Source organism: Narcine bancroftii, chromosome 11, assembly GCF_036971445.1.
Source record: "Narcine bancroftii isolate sNarBan1 chromosome 11, sNarBan1.hap1, whole genome shotgun sequence".
In the NCBI taxonomy this organism is placed as follows: domain Eukaryota; kingdom Metazoa; phylum Chordata; class Chondrichthyes; order Torpediniformes; family Narcinidae; genus Narcine; species Narcine bancroftii.
In genome coordinates, this window is record NC_091479.1 from 105848080 (window position 1) to 105867390 (window position 19311).

Genomic DNA, 19311 nt, shown 5'->3' on the forward strand with positions numbered 1-19311 from the left:
CCTACAGCCTTCCCTTCATCTACTTTCTTGGTAACATTGTTGAAAATCTCTGAGATTTGTTAAACACTACCTACCTTGCATAAAGCCATGTTGACTATCCTTAATCAGCCCTTGGTTGATCAAATACTTGTATATCTGATCTCTCAGAACACGATCCAATAATTTACGTACTACTGACATCAGGTTCAATGGCCTGTAACTTCCTAGTTTATTTTTGGAACCTTTTATAAACAATGGAACAATCCTCCAGCTCCTCACCTGTGGCTAAAGACATTGTAAATATTTCTGCCTGGGCCCTTGCAATTTCTACACTAGTTTCCCTCCAGGTCTGAGGGAATATCCTGTCTGGCCCGAGGGATTTATCTACCTTTATTTGTTATAAGGTACAAGCACCTCCTAATCATTAAGGACCTTTGCTATCTCCTCTGTCTCCATGCACACATTTCCACTCTCACTCCTTATGAATCTGGTCCTCACATGACTCATTCTTCACAAACCTGTAGGATGCCTTGGGGTTTTGCTTAATTCAGCTCACCGTCCTTTTCGTGGCCCCTTCCAGCTCTCCTTAAGTCCTTTCTTACATGCTTTCCTGGCAATCTTGTAATTCACTTGAGTTCCTATCTTGAATCTCTTGTAAGCTTTTATTTTCTTCTCTTGATTTTTCACATCCTTGAACACCATGGGTCTTTCACCTTACCATCTTTTCCCTGCCTCAATGGAATGTTCTTGTGCAAATGGTCTCTGAACATTTGCCACATTTCTGCTGAACTTTTCCCCAATTTATGATCATTTTTCCTAGGGCAGGATCAGAAAACACCAGAGGATATATGAAGGGAGGGTAGTTTAGGGGAGACTTCAGGGGTAAGTTTTTTTTACACAAAGTTGTGGGTGCCTGGAATGCATTGCCAGGCATGGTGGTGCAAGTTGAAACATTGTGGGCATCTAAGAGACTCTTAGACAGACTCATGGATGAAAGAAAAATAGAGGCTTATGGGGTAGGGAGGGTTTAGTACTTGTTTTTAGGAAGGTATTTATGGGCTGGCACACATTGAGGGTCAAAGGCCTGTACTGTGCTGTATTGTTCTATGATCTTCCAAGCTCCTGCCTAATAGCATCGTATTTTCCCTAATCCAATTAATCATTTTCCTAAATAGTCCATGCCTGTTTCTTCTCCAGTGCCAGGGTAAAGGAGAGGAAGTTGTGGTCACTTTGTCCATTGCAAGATCAGGCACCTGACCTGGTTCATTTCCCAACACCAGGTCAAGTATAGCCTCTCCTGTAGATGGCCTATCTACATATTGAGCTTGGAAACCTTCCAGAACACACCAGCAAACCCTTCATTCTAAGACCGTGCCAATCTATCCCTTTTTCACTGGCACCTTGTTCCAGGAATTAACTGGAAATTTACAGGGACAGGGACCAGTGAAAAGGAAACATTGTCCGAACAGCGGCGTCAAATAATGTCATTTCATGCCAGGGATTAACCATCTCTACCCCTACTCATATCCCTTGTGTTTGCTAATGTCAGCATGCTGATGAAACCAATTGAAAAGGGATAGCAGGAAGTCACCAGTTTCCAGTTGAAGGCTGAACTCTCTGATCCTTAGTGATGAGTTGTGTCACAGTTAAGGGTGGCCCAATGGCAACTGCACAAAGGGCTTCCTATCCTGGGATACTGCATGGCCAATGAACAGGGATGAGAGGGCAAGTTGAAATCACCCATCACTACAACCTTATTATTTTAGCAGGACTGAGTTAATTGAAATTTTAACATTAATATTACTTTGATATTGCTGGAATTGTGAGGCATCATTTGTATTTTGGAGTTTAAAGTTGGAATTTTGAACTGTTTAGATAAAATGATATGAAAAATGATATATCAAAAGAAACTTGATTTTGACTTTATTCCTGTTTCTACAGGAGATATTGAACAGTGCAATCATACACCCCCTCCGAGGTGCCTCTTCTTCAGATTTCTCCCCCCCCCTTCCCGTACCAGAACCTCCCTCAGTACCGCCCCCTCCCACAGTTACACTCCCTCCCTCAATACCACTGCTCTCTCAGTGCTGCCTTTCCCCCCCCCCCCCCTGCCAACTGCTCCTCTCACCCAATGCTGGGTTCTTTCCCCAGGTGCAGAGTGTAAGCCTACCCTGTTTGTCGCTGCACTGAATTATGAACATAGAACACTACAGCACAGTAACAGACCCTTCAGCTCTTGATGTTGTACTGACCCATATATTCCTTTTCTTAAAAAAAAAAGTACTAAACTCTCCCTATAACCCTCTATTTTCCTTCTACCCATATATGTGTCTAAGACTCTCTTAAATGCCCCCAATATTTCAGCCTCCACTACCAACTGATGTTCTCTGGTATTTGCTATTCCTACCCTTGGAAACAGGCACTGGCTGACCACCCTGTCTATGCATCCTTAATTTTGTAGATGTGTATTAAGTCTCCTCCCATCATTCTACACTCTAAAGAGAAAAGTTCCAGCTCTACTAACCTTGCCTCATAAGACTTATTTTCCAATCCAGGCAACATCCTGGTAAATCACCTATGCACCTTCTCCATAGCTTCCATATCCTTCCTATAATGAGGTGACCAGAAATGAACACAATACTCCAAGTGTGCTCTCACCAGAGAGTTGCAAAATGATCTCTCTGCTCTTGATCTGTATTAATAAAGACCAGCGTTCCATAGGCCACCTTAACTATCCTACAACCTGGACAGTAACCTTGAGGGATGTATCGATTTGGATCCCAAGGTCCCTTTGTTCATCCACACTCCTAAGTAACCAAACATTAACCCTGTACTCAGCCTTCTGGTTTGCCCTTCTAAAATCACCTTGCACTTATCCAGATTGAACTCCATCTGTTACTTTTCTGCTCAACTCTGCACCCTGTCTATATCCTCTTGTAACCTTCGACAACCTTCAGCTTCATCCACAACTCCTCCAACCTTCGTATCATCCGCAAAATTACTGACCCATCCTTCTGCCTCTTCATCAGGTCATTTATAAAAAAAATCACCAATAGCAGGGGTCCCAGAACAGATCCCTGGAGAACTCCACTAGTCTCTGATCTCCAGTCAGAATACTCTCCTTCCACTACTACTCATTGCTTCCTTCCTACAAGCCAATTATTTATTCACACACCCAAGGTTCTATGGATTCCATGCCTCATGACTTTCTGAAAGTGTGTGAAATGCCATGTCGACCACATCTACTACCCGACCTCATCAATTTATTTTGTAACCTCCTCAAAAAACTCAATTAGGCTCATGAGGCACAAACTCCCTTCACAAAGCCATAGTGACTATCTTTGAGTAGATTGTATTTCTCCAAATGCTCATAGATCCTATCCTTAAGAATCTCCTCCAATAGTTTACACACCACTGACATAAGGCTCACTGATCTATAATTTCCAGGATCTCCCTATTACCTTTTATAAACAAGGTGACTACATTTGTCATTCTCCAATCCTATGGCACCTCTCCTGCAGCCAAAGAAGATTCAAAGATCATAGCTATTTCCCCAGCTATCTCTTCCCTTAGTTCCCACAGCAGTATGGGGTATATCCCAAACAGCCCCAGGTTTTTAGGAAGATCCAACATGTCCTCTTTCTTAATCTCAACGTATCCAGAAAACAAGCCTGTTCTCGTCTGACCTCACCCTGATCATGGTATTTTTCTCTTGTGAATACTGAACCAAAGTATTCATTTAGGACCTCCCCAACCTCCTCCACCTCCAGGCACATGTTGCCTCCTTTATCCTTTGGCAACCCCACCTTCATTCATGTCAAACTTCTGTTCTTCACGTACGCATAGAATGCCCTGGGGTTCACCTTAATTCAACATGCCAAGGCCTTCTCATGCCCCCTTTGAGCTCCAAGTCCTTTCTTAAACTCCTTCTTGGCTTCCATACACTTCTCATGAGCCTTTGTTTCCTGATCAGAGGCGTATCTAGGGTATAGCACATGCTCTGGGTGCCACTGAGCAGTTACTGGCCCCCTAGGCCCCCAGTGATCCCTGCACCTCCCCCGATGACTAGAAGTGACGCATTGACAGAGGCATGATTCACCTAGACGGAATCTGTTTTTCTTCCTCCCCCCACCAGTGCCACCCCCCCCCCCAAATATACAAAGAACAGATACCTCTTTCTCCTCTGCTTCATCCTCCAATTCGTTCTCAACTTATTAAAGGGCTGAAGTCAAATACAACATGGTAAGGCCCACTTCGGCAAGACCTCCTCGTCACTATTTATTTTGTCGTATGCAATGTAAAAGTTTGGCCACCCCTGCCATAGCTGCTCTTTTCTGTAGATGGGCTCCTTTTTCTGCTTCCTATATGTATGCTTCTTTCTTCCTCTTGACTTTCTGCCTCACCTAGTTCATTAGCCATGGTTCCCTTTTCCTACCGTCTTTTGTCTGTCCCAATGGGACAAACATATCCTGAACCCAGCACAAGTGGCCCCTAAACTTCCTCCACATCAGTTCTGTGCTTTCACCCTTAAACATCTCTTTCCAATTTACTCTTGCTAGTTCCTGCCTCTCTCATCATGATCTTTCCCAATTAAACACCTTCCCATTTTCTCTGCTTTTATCTTTGTCCTTGACATGTTAAAGCTCAGAGTTCTGGTCACTCTTGCCAAAGGGTTCCCCCACTGAGAGGTCTGCCACCTGAGCAGGTTCATTACCCAGAATTAGATCCAGAATGGCCTCTCCTCTCGCTGGTCCACATACTGTGTTAGGAATTCTTCCTGGACACACCTAACAAATTCATCCCCATCTATTCCTCTTGCAGTCAGGAAATAGAGGTTCCTGAGAACAGGGAAGGACTCCAATCTTCGCTGGTCATTGGTCCAGGCAAAGCTGAAAGGGTTAATGGTCTGCTTGCCTTCCACAGTATCCCTTCAATGGGCAGAACTCGCGGATGGAGCCCTGTGTGATGGCTGGCAGCCCGAGACTTCACTCTACACCTGTCACTCCTCGCTGGGCTGATGTGCCCTCCACCAACAGCTGCTACACCAACGCCTCCATGCACTCTGCACGATATGGGAATGTGGGTGAGATGTACACCCCTCTGGTTCCCCGTAGGACCACTGAGTATGAGCACTTCCCTGGCTTTGCATACATCAATGGGGAAGCCTCCACAGGATGGGCCAAATAGTCTTCAGGCAGGGTGATCTAGGGCTGACACCTCTACCAGGGAACTGTTGAGTGAAAGCAAGAACCCTGGCCCTGAGGGACTGGAGAACTCCGAAACACCAGCGCTCTCAACAGGAACCTCCTATTGGTCCCAGATGTGAACTTCTCTCGATCTCTTGAATTCTCACAGACATGTGAGTGTAGAGACAGCCTTCTCCACTCCCTACTGTGTGATAGTGAGCAGTGTTTGCTCCATCAGTAACCAACCATTGGGCAGGTCACTCTCCAGACCACAGCAGGTTCCCAGTCTTGGAGCCATGCTCATGGACAGACAAGGGGCCACCAGAAACTGCTGGGAACTGGAGCAATAGAAGCAAACTGCTGTAGGAAGTCAACAGTCGCTTGGGCAGCATCCGGGGGGGTGGGGGGGTGACAGGATCAACTGTAAATTCTGTGGCTTGCTCTGACTGAAGCCAGCCACCCAGGGCTGTCCTTATCATTGCTGGCCTGCTGCTGACATACACTGGACAATGAAAAATTTGCTTCCTGAACATTTTTTGGGTGTGTTTTATGGATTTTGGGCTGCTGATCACAAAAATCAAATTTCTATCGTGTAATGCTTTTTTTTTTTTAGAAACCACCTATTTTTGTGATTTCCTGTCATATTTTAAGGCTCCTTCAAGACAAAATCATGAAATGCAACATGTCATTGAAAATTCATTTTTTGTATTCGCACTTGGACTCCTTCCCAGCTGATCTTGGTGCCGTCAGTGACGAACATGGTGAAAGGTTTCATCAGGACATTGTGACCATGAAAAAGTGGTATCGGCAACTGGAATCCAACAATGTTGGACACTGACTTGGGAGGCATCAGATGCTGAGTACAAATGAAAATCTGCAGCAAAACATTTTTAGGTCAGTTGAACTAATGCAATGTCAGCATCATTATGTGATTAAACTCACTAAATTCAATAAAAAAAATAATTTAATGTTTCTCCAACTTCCTATGTGATGCAGCAAATTTGAAATGATATTTTTCCGCTTAAAGTTGTCTATAATAATCCCCCACTTTTTTTTCAGGAAGCAAACCTTTTGAAAATCTTTCTTGTCCAGTGTGACCACAGGGTGGCCTCAGTCTGTCCTTTGAATGAGGACCATTGCACATTGGTCAAGAGAAGGCCAGAGACTGCTGTGAGATTTTGCTCCTGGACCTGAACCCAGTGTGCTGCACAGCAGCTGTGAGAGGTGCAGTACTGTGGACAGGTAGAGAGTTCTATCTGACTTCCTTACATGGCCACAGGAACCCTTTGGAGACTCAAAGCTGTGCCTTAGAAATAACTGTTTGTGTGAAAATGCCTATTCAATTTTCTCTTGTATTTTTGACAGACCATTTGGTGAAATCACTTGTCTCTGGCCTGTCACTATTGTGTTTGTGTACTCTGGCTCATTAACATAGTTATTTCCTTGTATTGCAATTACAAAGTGCACTCAGCAGATGACGTGGACATATTACCCTATGGGTAAGGAGGATAACTGAAGAATAACACCAGAAACCCTAGATTATTTTTTGTAAATAAAAGCACTGATAGCTCCGTGTGGTAATTATGATTGTGTATAAATCTGAAGTACATAGTATTATTTGTACAGATGCGCAAGATATATGAAGGCAAAACATTCTCAAAATACAAATACATTTTTATAAAAACGTGTTTTCTCTTAATATTTTGAATTTTCCAAACTTTCTTTTTGTCCACTACGGAGTGGTGGGAGATCTCACTCCATCAATCACACATGTAAAAAGCAAGCTTCTGAACATTTAACAGCCAGATGATGTTTTTTACTTGAAAAAGATTAACCAGAGAGGACTGAGCACTGAAAGGACCATTTTGGTTTCAATGCCTCCATAGCATTGCTCTAATGCCTTTTGCTGGTCCCAGATGTATCTGTTGCCTCAGCCCTCCATATTATAAGATCTTGTAGAGTCATTTTCTCCTCAGACTTTCCTTGAATTGGGAAGCAATTTCCTAGGAATAGTTTTGGGATTTTTGCCACCTTTATTGTCCATCACCAAAGCATGGAATGATGAGCCTACTCACAGATAGAGGCACAGAAATTTAACAAGCTGTGGGTGTCAGCATGGGACCATTACTTATGGCCTACCTACAGTAGGTTGGACAACTGCACCACTTCTGGGACCATTCCATGGAAGTGATGCAAAACTAGGAGATTATTGTAAACTTCATGAGGAAGTCAGAAGAACATAAACCAGTCCTCATCGAAGGCTCAGTAGTGGAGAGGGTCAAGAACTTCAAATTCCAGGGTGTCAACATCTCAGAGGATCTGTCCTGGAGCCTCCATGTTGATGTAATCACGAAGGCTTGCCACTGGCTACACTTTGTGAAGTGTTTGAGGAGATTTGATATGTCACTGAATACTCTTGAAAACTTTTACACCTGTACAATGGAGAGCATTCTGGCTGATTGTATCACTGTCTAGTACAGAGGTGCCAACGCTCAGGACAAGATTTAAAAAAAAAAAAAAAAACTCCAAAGGGTTGTTAACTTGGCCTGCGACATCATGGGCACCAGACTTCAATCCATGAGGCGGTGTCTTAAAAAAGATGCCTCTATCCTCAAAGACCACAGCACCCAGGCCAGGCCCTCTTCACTTTTCTACCATCGGGAAAAAGGTACAGAAACTTGAAATCAAGGATTCAGCAGCACAAGGACGGCTTCTTCCCTGCTGCCATCAGATTCCTGAATGATCAATGAACCAAAGACACTGCCTCACTTTGACTTCTCATGCACTATTTTTATTTATTTTTGTAAGGTGATTTATGTAAATGTTTGCACTGTGACGCTGCCACAAAACAGATTTCATGACTTGTTCATGACAAATTCTGAATTGAAGTGGGTCAGAATGATCTCAGAGGATTGATTGTGTTGAGGTGGAGCATGGAATTTTCTGCAGGTGAGTCTGTCATCTCTCCTTCCCTGGGAGTACAACAGTGCATTTTACAACCTTGTTTTTCCTTCCAGGATGTTTTGTCCACAGATTTCAAATTGCCAACCTGATGGGTTTTGTGGCCCTCGTCTCTGGCTAAATATCACAAGCCTTACAGCAGCTAAACTGGTGAGACCACATACCAGATACAATGTCCTGCTAATTCTGCAAAGATATGTCATGAGAGACTTTTCAGAGAAGGTTGACCTGGATGGTTCTAGGTCCAGAGGGACTAGTTTGAACTGGATTAGTCTCCCCTCACTGGAAGAAACCTTTGAGCCCCTTGGGGTGCTAAACAGGGTAAATGCTAGGTGTTTCTCACATTTGTCCTCCTCTGGGAGATTTATGGGTCTTTGGATCTCCCTTCTCTAAGAGAACTTGAGGACAGAGTCCTTGAGCATTGTCGAGTCTGAGACTGATTTCTATTCAGTTAACAAGTTACGGGCTATGGGAAAGGACAGGAAAGTGTAGAAGAAATGTTGATTTTCCATGTGCTACTAGATGATGGAGCAGTCTTGAGAGGCTGAATGGCTTCATGTTCTTATTTCGTATAGGCTACTTTGGTGACTTGGCCATGAACACCATATGGTGGATTGTCTCCTCTCCAAAGACCTGCTGTACAGTTGTCTGGCTGAAAGATCTCAACCCACCTGCCAAGGTCAGCAATTATTGCCCATCCCATATCACCCTGCTGCCCCACTGGCGTCCCGCCGAAGGCGGGGGGGGGGCCTGGCCGCTGGCGTCCCGCCGAAGGCGGGGGGGGGCCTGGCCGCTGGCGTCCCGCCGAAGGCGGGGGGGGGCCTGGCCGCTGGCGTCCCGCCGAAGGCGGGGGGGGGGCCTGGCCGCGGGCGTCCCGCCGAAGGCGGGGGGGGGCCTGGCCGCTGGCGTCCCGCCGAAGGCGGGGGGGGGCCTGGCCGCTGGCGTCCCGCCGAAGGCGGGGGGGGGCCTGGCCGCTGGCGTCCCGCCGAAGGCGGGGGGGGGGCCTGGCCGCTGGCGTCCCGCCGAAGGCGGGGGGGGGGCCTGGCCGCTGGCGTCCCGCCGAAGGCGGGGGGGGCCTGGCCGCTGGCGTCCCGCCGAAGGCGGGGGGGGCCTGGCCGCTGGCGTCCCGCCGAAGGCGGGGGGGGGGCCTGGCCGCTGGCGTCCCGCCGAAGGCGGGGGGGGGCCTGGCCGCTGGCGTCCCGCCGAAGGCGGGGGGGGGCCTGGCCGCTGGCGTCCCGCCGAAGGCGGGGGGGGGCCTGGCCGCTGGCGTCCCGCCGAAGGCGGGGGGGGGCCTGGCCGCTGGCGTCCCGCCGAAGGCGGGGGGGGGCCTGGCCGCTGGCGTCCCGCCGAAGGCGGGGGGGGCCTGGCCGCTGGCGTCCCGCCGAAGGCGGGGGGGGCCTGGCCGCTGGCGTCCCGCCGAAGGCGGGGGGGGCCTGGCCGCTGGCGTCCCGCCGAAGGCGGGGGGTGGATGTTCGTCCTAGCCCTGCCTGTGCTAAGCAAGACGTCTCAGGCTGGGGAGGTTCTTGCTGAGAAGTTCCTGAAGGTGCCACACAATGGAGTGCCAGTGGTGGATGCTCAGGGTGGAGGATGCTGCAAGCCCCCTGCTCCATAAACCCACACCAATGGAAAATGTCCCTCCAACTGCCAACCCTTCCTATCTTAACTCCCTCCATTAGATCCTCTCACAATCTCCTCTGTTCCAAGGAGAACAACCTCAACTTTTCCAGTCGCTCTATTATCCCTGGAATCATTCTGGTAAATTGCTTCTGTACCATCTCCAAAACTTTCTCTTCACAACCAGGATGGTATGGTAAGTATAGCAGTTACCACAACGCTGTTACAGTGCCAGCAATCAGGATCTGGGTTCTAATCCTGCACTATCTCTAAGGAGTTTGCATGGGTTTTCCCCACTCTTCAAAATGTACTGAGGAGTTTAAGGTTGATTGGTGAATTTGGGTGGAACGGGCTTGTGGGCCAGAAGAGCCTGTTACCATGCTGTATGTCTAATTTAAATTTTAAGTTCTCTATGTAAACATTTATTTTTAAAAAAACCCTGAAACATTTGTTATCAAGTCTCGATGAAAGTTTGTGACCCAAACCATCAACCATCCCAGAGTTCCTCCAGTAGAGAGTGCGTGCTGCTCCAGACACCAGCATCTGCTGCCCCTGGTGAGTCAATAATTACTTAGTTTAATCTTTGCTTTTTGAAACCATTAGCAAGTAAAAAATCATCTGCCTTTAATTATTGCATCAATTTAAAAAAAAGCACATTAACTCAAGAATCATCAAATGGTTTGTTTGGGGAATGTTCAGGTGAGATGAATTTATTTCTCTTCACTAGATTTCACAGCAGCTTTAAAGAAGCAGGCTTCAGCTTCCAGTGAGTGACCAGAGAGGATTGACCTCAGAATGAGCTATTCAAATTGTCTGACATTGTACAATATGTCTGAGGAAACGAGAATAAGTGAGCAAAGGGTAAAATATCCTCACTAACGGATCTGTGAATCTTTATATTACTCGGATCAAAGTTCCACAATTCATCTCTGGCTCCAAGGCAAGGCAAATGGATGTTCATCAGTTCATTCACAAACCACCTTCTTTAATTCTAATTAATCACAAATGTAGGATTGCAAAATGTCCATTCAGTCTTCTAGTTATGCCAGTCTTTTAAGGTTGTATCTGATGGGCAGTTTGTAGGAGTTTCCATGCTGAAACCTTTGGAATCAATTCATTCTACTGTTCATCAAATAATTACCAGCATAAAGCAGATAAGTTCAATTGCTGAATTTACACTGGGGCTTTTAATTTGTGCCAGAGCATTAGAATGCACACCAGCTGAGCGTTTCACACCTTTAACTAATGAGAGATATGAAATATCGGCGACGTGAACCTTAAACTGAAAATGGTGAAACTGCATCATTGTCCTCGGAGACAGCATTAAACATTTTAGAGAAGGACTTGTTCACTCAGGACTGTGCTGCACTTAAAAACAATAACCTTTTCTTTACGCTGCAGGTGCTGATATGGTCATTGGTGTAGCACCAACATTGACTGACTTCACTTCAATCTTGAGTAAGAAAGTGTTCCTTTTACCAGTCACTGTGTTCACAAAGCTAGCTAATTGGAACTTAGTTGTCATGAAGTGTGTTTGTTCCGAGGTTAGATATCTCAACCCTCTTCAGTAATACTACCAGACATTTTAGAACACAGAAATTGGAATACAACAGCACAGTACAGGTCCTTCGCCCGTCTATGTTGTGCCAATCCATACTTTCCTTTTTTTAAAAAAAGTACTAAACCCTCCCTACTTCATAACCCTTTATTTTTCTTCCATTCATGCGCTTGTCTAAGAGTCTCTTAAATGCCCCTAATGTTTCAGCCTCGACCACCACCCCTAGCAAGGAATTCCAGGCACCCACAACTGTAATTTTTTTTTTAAAACTTGCCCTTTCCTTCCCTTCACTTTGTACAGATGTCCTCTGGTGTTTGCTATTCCTGCTCTTGGAAACAGGTGCTGACCGTCCACCCTACCTATGCCTCTCATAATCTTGTAGATCTCTATTAAGTCTCCTCTCATCCTTCTACGCTCTAAAGAGAAAAGACCCAGCTCTTCTAACCTTGCCTCATAAGACTTGTTTTCCAATCCTGGTAAATCTCCTCTGCACCCTCTCCATAGCTTCCACATCCTTCCTGTAATGAGGTGACCAGAACTGAACACAATACTCCGAGTGTGCTCTCACTAAAGAGTTGCAACATGACCTCTCAACTCTTGAACTCAATCTCCCTATTAATGAAACCCAGCATCCCATAGGCCTTCTTAAATATTGTATCAACCTGTGTGGCGACCTTGAGGAAGGTATGGATTTGGACCCCAAGGTACCTCTGTTCATCCACACTCTGAAGTAACCGACCATTAACCCTGTACTCAGCCATCTGGTTAGTCCTTCCAAAATACATCACCTTGCACTTATCCAGATTGAAGCCCATCTGCCACATCTCTGCCCAACTCTGCATCCTGTCTAAATCCTCTTGTAACCTTCAACAACCTTCAGCTTTATCCACAACTCCTCCAACCTTTGAGTCATCTGCAAACTTCTGCCTCTTCATCCAGGTCATTTATAAAATTCACAAAGATCAGGGGTCCCAGAACAGATCCTTGTGGTACTCCACTAGCCACTGACCTCCAGGAAGAATACTTTCCTTCCACTACTTCTCTCTTTCCACTGGCAACCCATTAAAGTGACCATGCAAATTAATAGAATTTCTGTGTTAAAACTAAGAATAAAACTGCAGATTCTGGAAATATAAAACAAAAAATACTGTAAATACAGAGGTCAGCGGTAGAATGGTTTTATTCCATGACCAGTCATGCTCTGCAGAGATCAGAATTTGGACCCAGCTTCTGATATACATGTACAAATTACTTGGATGATACAATAATGTGGGTGGATGAGTATGTTTGCAGATGATACAAAGATTGTTGGAGTTGTAGTCAGTGTGGAAGGCTATCAATGAATACAACAAGAATTAGATTAATTGTGGATATGGGCAAAGAAATGGCAGATGGAGTTTAATACAGATGATGTGAGATGTTGCACTTTGGAAGGTCAAATGTCAGGGGAATCTTAGTTAATGGTGGGTCGCTTAAAAGTATCAATGTGAGAGGAATCTGGGGTTCAGGCCATAGTTAATTGAAAGTGTCTACTGTAATATGCGTCGAAAGAACCAAAGACTTGTTGATCCAAACCAAGGCTTTTATTAACTAAAAGACTGGAGCATATCACAAGTAGATCGACCAGTCCAGAATGCTCTGGTCTGGCTAGAGCAATCCTTTAAGACCTGCCAGTAGGTGTGGCTACACTCTCAGCCTATCACAGTCATCCTACACTACCATCTGTACATATGTACATATACACATTGGTGATGGAATCTGTACTATCACAGCTACACAAGTAGATAGAGTGGTAAAGAAGGCAGATGGTATGCTTTGGTTTCATTGGGCTGGGAACTGAGTATAAATGTGAGGTCATATTTGAACGATATAAAGGTTTGTTTTTTTTCTGTCTTCACCTAGTGCAGTGGAGGGGGGGACTGAGTTTATACTGTTTGAAATTTTATCTTGAGATATACATTTGTATTTTCAGTTTCATTCCCTTTTCTTCATTGTACTATATTTATTATTATAAAACCAATTTTTAAAAAATTGAAAAAGAATAGTGATGTGTGGGGAAAATTTAAACAGAATGGTGGGTGCCTGGAATGGGCTGCCAGGAGTAGCGGTGGAAGCTCATACAATCCTAGCATTTAAGAGGCTTCTAGATAAACACATGAATACAAGGGGATGGAGGGATATCTATCAGGTGTAAGCAACAGCTCAGTCCAAGATTCCGCCCTGCTCCAGCTCCCTCAACAGCCCCTAAGGCTAGAGCTGGATGAGGTTCCCACCCTGGATGAGACATATAAGGCAATCGAACAACTGAAAAGTGGCAAAGCAGCAGGTATGGATGGAATCCCCCCAGAAGTCTGGAAGGCTGGCGGCAAAACTCTGCATGCCAAACTGCATGAGTTTTTCAAGCTTTGTTGGGACCAAGGTAAACTGCCTCAGGATCTTCGTGATGCCACCATCATCACCCTGTACAAAAACAAAGGCGAGAAATCAGACTGCTCAAACTACAGGGGAATCACGTTGCTCTCCATTGCAGGCAAAATCTTCGCTAGGATTCTACTAAATAGAATAATACCTAGTGTCGCCGAGAATATTCTCCCAGAATCACAGTGCGGCTTTCGCGCAAACAGAGGAACTACTGACATGGTCTTTGCCCTCAGACAGCTCCAAGAAAAATGCAGAGAACAAAACAAAGGACTCTACATCACCTTTGTTGACCTCACCAAAGCCTTCGACACCGTGAGCAGGAAAGGGCTTTGGCAAATACTAGAGCGCATCGGATGTCCCCCAAAGTTCCTCAACATGATTATCCAACTGCACGAAAACCAACAAGGTCGGGTCAGATACAGCAATGAGCTCTCTGAACCCTTCTCCATTAACAATGGCGAGAAGCAAGGCTGTGTTCTGGCACCAACCCTCTTTTCAATCTTCTTCAGCATGATGCTGAACCAAGCCATGAAAGACCCCAACAATGAAGACGCTGTTTACATCCGGTACCGCACGGATGGCAGTCTCTTCAATCTGAGGCGCCTGCAAGCTCACACCAAGACACAAGAGAAACTTGTCCGTGAACTACTCTTTGCAGACGATGCCGCTTTAGTTGCCCATTCAGAGCCAGCTCTTCAGCGCTTGACGTCCTGCTTTGCGGAAACTGCCAAAATGTTTGGCCTGGAAGTCAGCCTGAAGAAAACTGAGGTCCTCCATCAGCCAGCTCCCCACCATGATTACCAGCCCCCCCACATCTCCATCGGGCACACAAAACTCAAAACGGTCAACCAGTTTACCTATCTCGGCTGCACCATTTCATCAGATGCAAGGATCGACAACGAGATAGACAACAGACTCGCCAAGGCAAATAGCGCCTTTGGAAGACTACACAAAAGAGTCTGGAAAAACAACCAACTGAAAAACCTCACAAAGATAAGCGTATACAGAGCCGTTGTCATACCCACACTCCTGTTCGGCTCCGAATCATGGGTCCTCTACCGGCACCACCTACGGCTCCTAGAACGCTTCCACCAGCGTTGTCTCCGCTCCATCCTCAACATCCATTGGAGCGCTTACACCCCAAACGTCGAAGTACTTGAGATGGCAGAGGTCGACAGCATCGAGTCCACGCTTATGAAGATCCAGCTGCACTGGATGGGTCACGTCTCCAGAATGGAGGACCATCGCCTTCCCAAGATCGTGTTATATGGCGAGCTCTCCACCGGCCACCGTGACAGAGGTGCACCAAAGAAAAGGTACAAGGACTGCCTAAAGAAATCTCTTGGTGCCTGCCACATTGACCACCGCCAGTGGGCTGATAACGCCTCAAACCGTGCATCTTGGCGCCTCACAGTTTGGCGGGCAGCAACCTCCTTTGAAGAAGACCGCAGAGCCCACCTCACTGACAAAAGGCAAAGGAGGAAAAACCCAACACCCAACCCCAACCAACCAATTTTCCCTTGCAACCGCTGCAACCGTGTCTGCCTGTCCCGCATCGGACTTGTCAGCCACAAACGAGCCTGCAGCTGACGTGGACTTTTTACCCCCTCCATAAATCTTCGTCCGCGAAGCCAAGCCAAAGAAGAAAAAGAAGCAACAGAGCTTTAGTCTGATGTAGATAATGTGTTCAGCACAGATATGTGGGTCAAAGGGCCTGTTCCTGTGCTCTGTTCTACATCAGTTAGCATTTGGGTGAAGAGAAACAGTGTTAATGTTTCAGTTCAAGAACCCTTCATCTATCCTGACAAGTCATTGCTGTTTCCCTCCCCACAGACACTGCCTGGCCTACTGAGTATTTCCAGCATTTTCTGTTTTCATTTTATTTCCGATTCAGATTTATTGTCAGAGTACATACATCTCATCACATATGAGATTCTTTTTTTTTCTGCAGGCCAGGCAGGATTACACTTATTGGTAGTGCAAAACAACTGTACACAGTGTATACATATAAACAAATAAAGAACTGTAAACAGAAAATGAATGTTTTAAACAGATAATGAATGGTTTTTTTTTAAAAAAAATCCGTTCAATACAGGGAGAACAAAAAATATAATTAGAAAGCACAAGTCTGAGTCCTTAAACCAGTCCCTGATTGAGTTTGTCATTGAGGAGTCTGATGGTGGAGGAGTAGCAGCGGTTCCTGAACCTGGGGGTGCGAGTCTTGTGGCACCGATACCTCTTTCCTGATGGCAGCAGCGAAAACAAAGCGTGTGCTGGGTGGTGTGATTCCTTGATGATTGCTGCTGCTTTTCGATGGCAGTGTTCCCTATAGATCTTCTCGATGGTGGGGAGGGTTTTGCCTGTATTGACCTGGGCTGTGTCCACTTTTGCAGGGCTTTATACTCAGGAGTATTGGTGACTCCATACTGGACCATGATGCAGCCATTCAGCACACTTTCCATCACACATCTGTAGAAACTTGTCAGGGTTTTTGTTGTCATACCAAACCTCCACAAACACCTGAGGAAGTAGAGGTGCTAACATGCTTTTTTTTTTACTATGCCATTGGTGTGTTATGTCTGAGGCAGTTACTTCGAAGAACTTAAATGTGCTCACCCTCTCCACCTCTGATTCCCCCAATTAACATTGGATTGTATACCTCTAGTTTTCCCTTCCTGAAGTCAACAATCAGCTTAGTTTCGGTGACATTGAATATAAGGTTATTTTTGGTGCATCATTCAGCCAAGTTTTCACTCTCCCTCCTGTATGCTGATTCATCCCCTTCTTTTATTCAACCCAATACTGGCAAATTTGTAGATGGTGTTATTGTTGTACTAAGCCACACAGTTGTAGGTGTACAGTGAGTAGAGCAGGGGGCTAAACACATTGCCCTGGAGTGCTCTGGTACTGATGGAGATTGTGGAGGAGATATTCTTATCAATTCTCATTGATTGTGGTCTGGAGGGGAGGAAATCCATGATCCAGTTACATAGAGGGGTGTTGAGTCCCAGACCTTGGAGTTTGCTGATTAATTCTGAGAGGATGATGGTGTTAAATGCCAAACACTAGTTGATAAAGAGCATCCTGATGAATGCATCTTTACTGTCAGATGTTCCAGGGCTTTGTGCCGAGCTGGTGAGATAGCAACAGATCTATGGTGAATGCTACGATAGGTGAACTGGAACATATCCATGTCACTGCTCAGACAGGAGCTGATCTGCTTCAAGACCAGCCTTTCGAAGCACTTCATCACTGTTGATGTAAGTGCTACTGGTCAATAGTCATTAAGACAGATTACAACTCTCTTGGGCACCGGTATGATTGATGCCTGTTTGAAACAGGTGGGTGTCCACCCTGCTGGAGTGAGATATTGAAGATATCCGTGAATACATTGGTAAGTTGGTCACCACAGATTTTTAATACTCGACCAGGTAGTCTGGGCCAAATACTTTCCTCAAATACAGACAGGATGGGATCATCAAGGGACTTGTGGTGCAGAGGGGTGGTTCTTCGCTGTTACTGTGCTCCTCTGGAAGAGAAGCTTTGCCATCTGCAGCAGGCTATTGTATTTAGGTCCTGCCACAGCTGTCGGGTGTCCCTCGGTGTTTCAATTTTCATCTGGAATCTCCACTTGCACTCCCATCATCAACTTTGACAAATACGTAAGTAAGTACTTTATTGTCATTGTGTAAGAGAACACAATGAAATTAAAAAATGCAACCCACAAATACAAAGTACAAAGAGCATGTATTATATAAAATAAAAAACAAGAAAAGAAACAGCAGAATTAAAACAATACAAATTACACTAATTGGCAGAGTTTAATTCTCTGATGGCTCTGGGATAGAAACTGTTCTCTAGTCTGTTTGTCCATGATTTAATGGACCTATATCGTCTACCCGAGGGCAACAGGTCAAACAAATGATGGCCTGGGTGAGTAATGTCCTTAAGAATATTGGCTGCCTTCCAGATACTATGAGATTGAAATAAATCCTCCAAAGAGGACCAGGAGCACCCAATGATCTTCTGGGCCATATTGATAAATCTCTGAAGATCCCTCTTATCTGCTGCTGTACAGCTGGGAAACTACACAGGAATGTTGTAAGTTACAGTTATATTTCATTAAGGTTTTTCAGCATTGTTCCTGCTAATAGCTGAAATGTACCTAAAACAATGTTTTGAATAATTGTTTACAATTGGGATACAGGTTATGATAATGAAATTATTGTGATGTACAATGTACATATGCACTGGAATTCTTACTTATGCAGTCAAACATAAATAATCCCAACTTCTACGTTAGAAAATTGAATTTCCAATCATTTGAATTAATAAGTATAATTTGTACAGTAACATAATGCAGAAAAATCATTTGGATTGTGAGGACCCAAATAATATTTTGTGAATCTTAAACTAACAGCTGAGAACCATCAGTTTCTGTTAAAGGAGACAAGTAGAACCTTGCAAGAAAGAAATAGTTGGTGTAATATGTGTAATTTTTAAAACAAATAGAGGTATGCATTGTTATTGGTATCGAGAGGCTCCAGAACAAATATAAAGGTGAGGATGATGAACTGCCATTCCCTCCTTGCCAGTGCCTTGTTTTCAAACGAAGCAGCTTCCCGCAGACCTGGAGGTAAAGGGGGCAGGCAGCAGTCTTTCTGCACTGGGGAGAATGAGTGTGCTGTGGAAGGACTGTTTATATTTCAGTCCTGAGCTGTGGAGTTTTACATTTGGTGAGTTGCAGATGGGGTAGCCTTAATGCAGTGTGAAGATCATTATTTTCAAACATCATTGAAATGTGAGAGAGTTTATTAGCAGACTGTGAAAAGAACCCAGCAAGGGGCCATGTGCAATGAAAGTCCATGAGGTGGAATGTATTCAAGCTCTTGGCAAGCTGTCTCTTGCTGGTGAGGTCAATGCCCTCCAACACCATCACCTTTGACACAAGATCTAGTCTATCGGTTAAAACTGACCCACAAATCCATGAAGCTCACAGCGAGACACTGCTGAAGGTTTGGATAAAATGTCTGCACAAGCGAAGGCACACAGTGACAAAACAAGCCAATCAGAGGTGTAACTCATTTCAGCTTCCCCTTCAATCCAACACTAATCCAACATCTTTTCAAGCAAACCCTTAAAATAATGCAGCTACTGGATTGTTAAAGGATTTAATCCAATAAACCAGCCAATAAATCTGATTTCTCCAACAGCAAAGAATTACAATGAAGAATACACTAATCTCCTCAATGTGGCAAGAACCAAGATCAACAGCAAGTTTACAACCTCAAACTTTTATGTTGTGGATGGTGAATATTTTCAGATTTAGCATTAAAAACCACCCACCATGAATTCTTACCTGAGAAGAGTTCACTCTGGTCTCTGGTGACAATCTAGAGTGGTCTGAAAGCACTTGTGTAACTACAAATGCAAATCATGATCTTAACAAGCGTGCTCCACGAAGACCCTTCCCATTCGCCACGCTCACTGCCCCACGTTCACCCCTCATTCCATACCTGCTCCACGTCCCCACAAGGAACAACACAGTATCAACAATTATTTGGAATAACGGAACAGGCCATTCAGCCCACA

General features: G+C 45.0%; 1 protein-coding gene across 3 annotated transcripts in view; it reads left to right on the forward strand.

Moving 5' to 3' along the window:
• rfx4 (regulatory factor X, 4) overlaps window positions 1–6809 on the forward strand; it is a 63984-nt gene extending 57175 nt beyond the window's left edge. For all 3 annotated transcript variants that reach the window (XM_069904492.1, XM_069904494.1, XM_069904493.1), the window contains one exon: window positions 4903–6809. In XM_069904492.1, coding sequence (XP_069760593.1) covers window positions 4903–5166 — 264 coding nt within the window. In that variant the 3' untranslated portion in view covers window positions 5167–6809. The remainder of the gene's footprint in view (window positions 1–4902) is intronic.
• Window positions 6810–19311: the final 12502 nt, after the last annotated feature.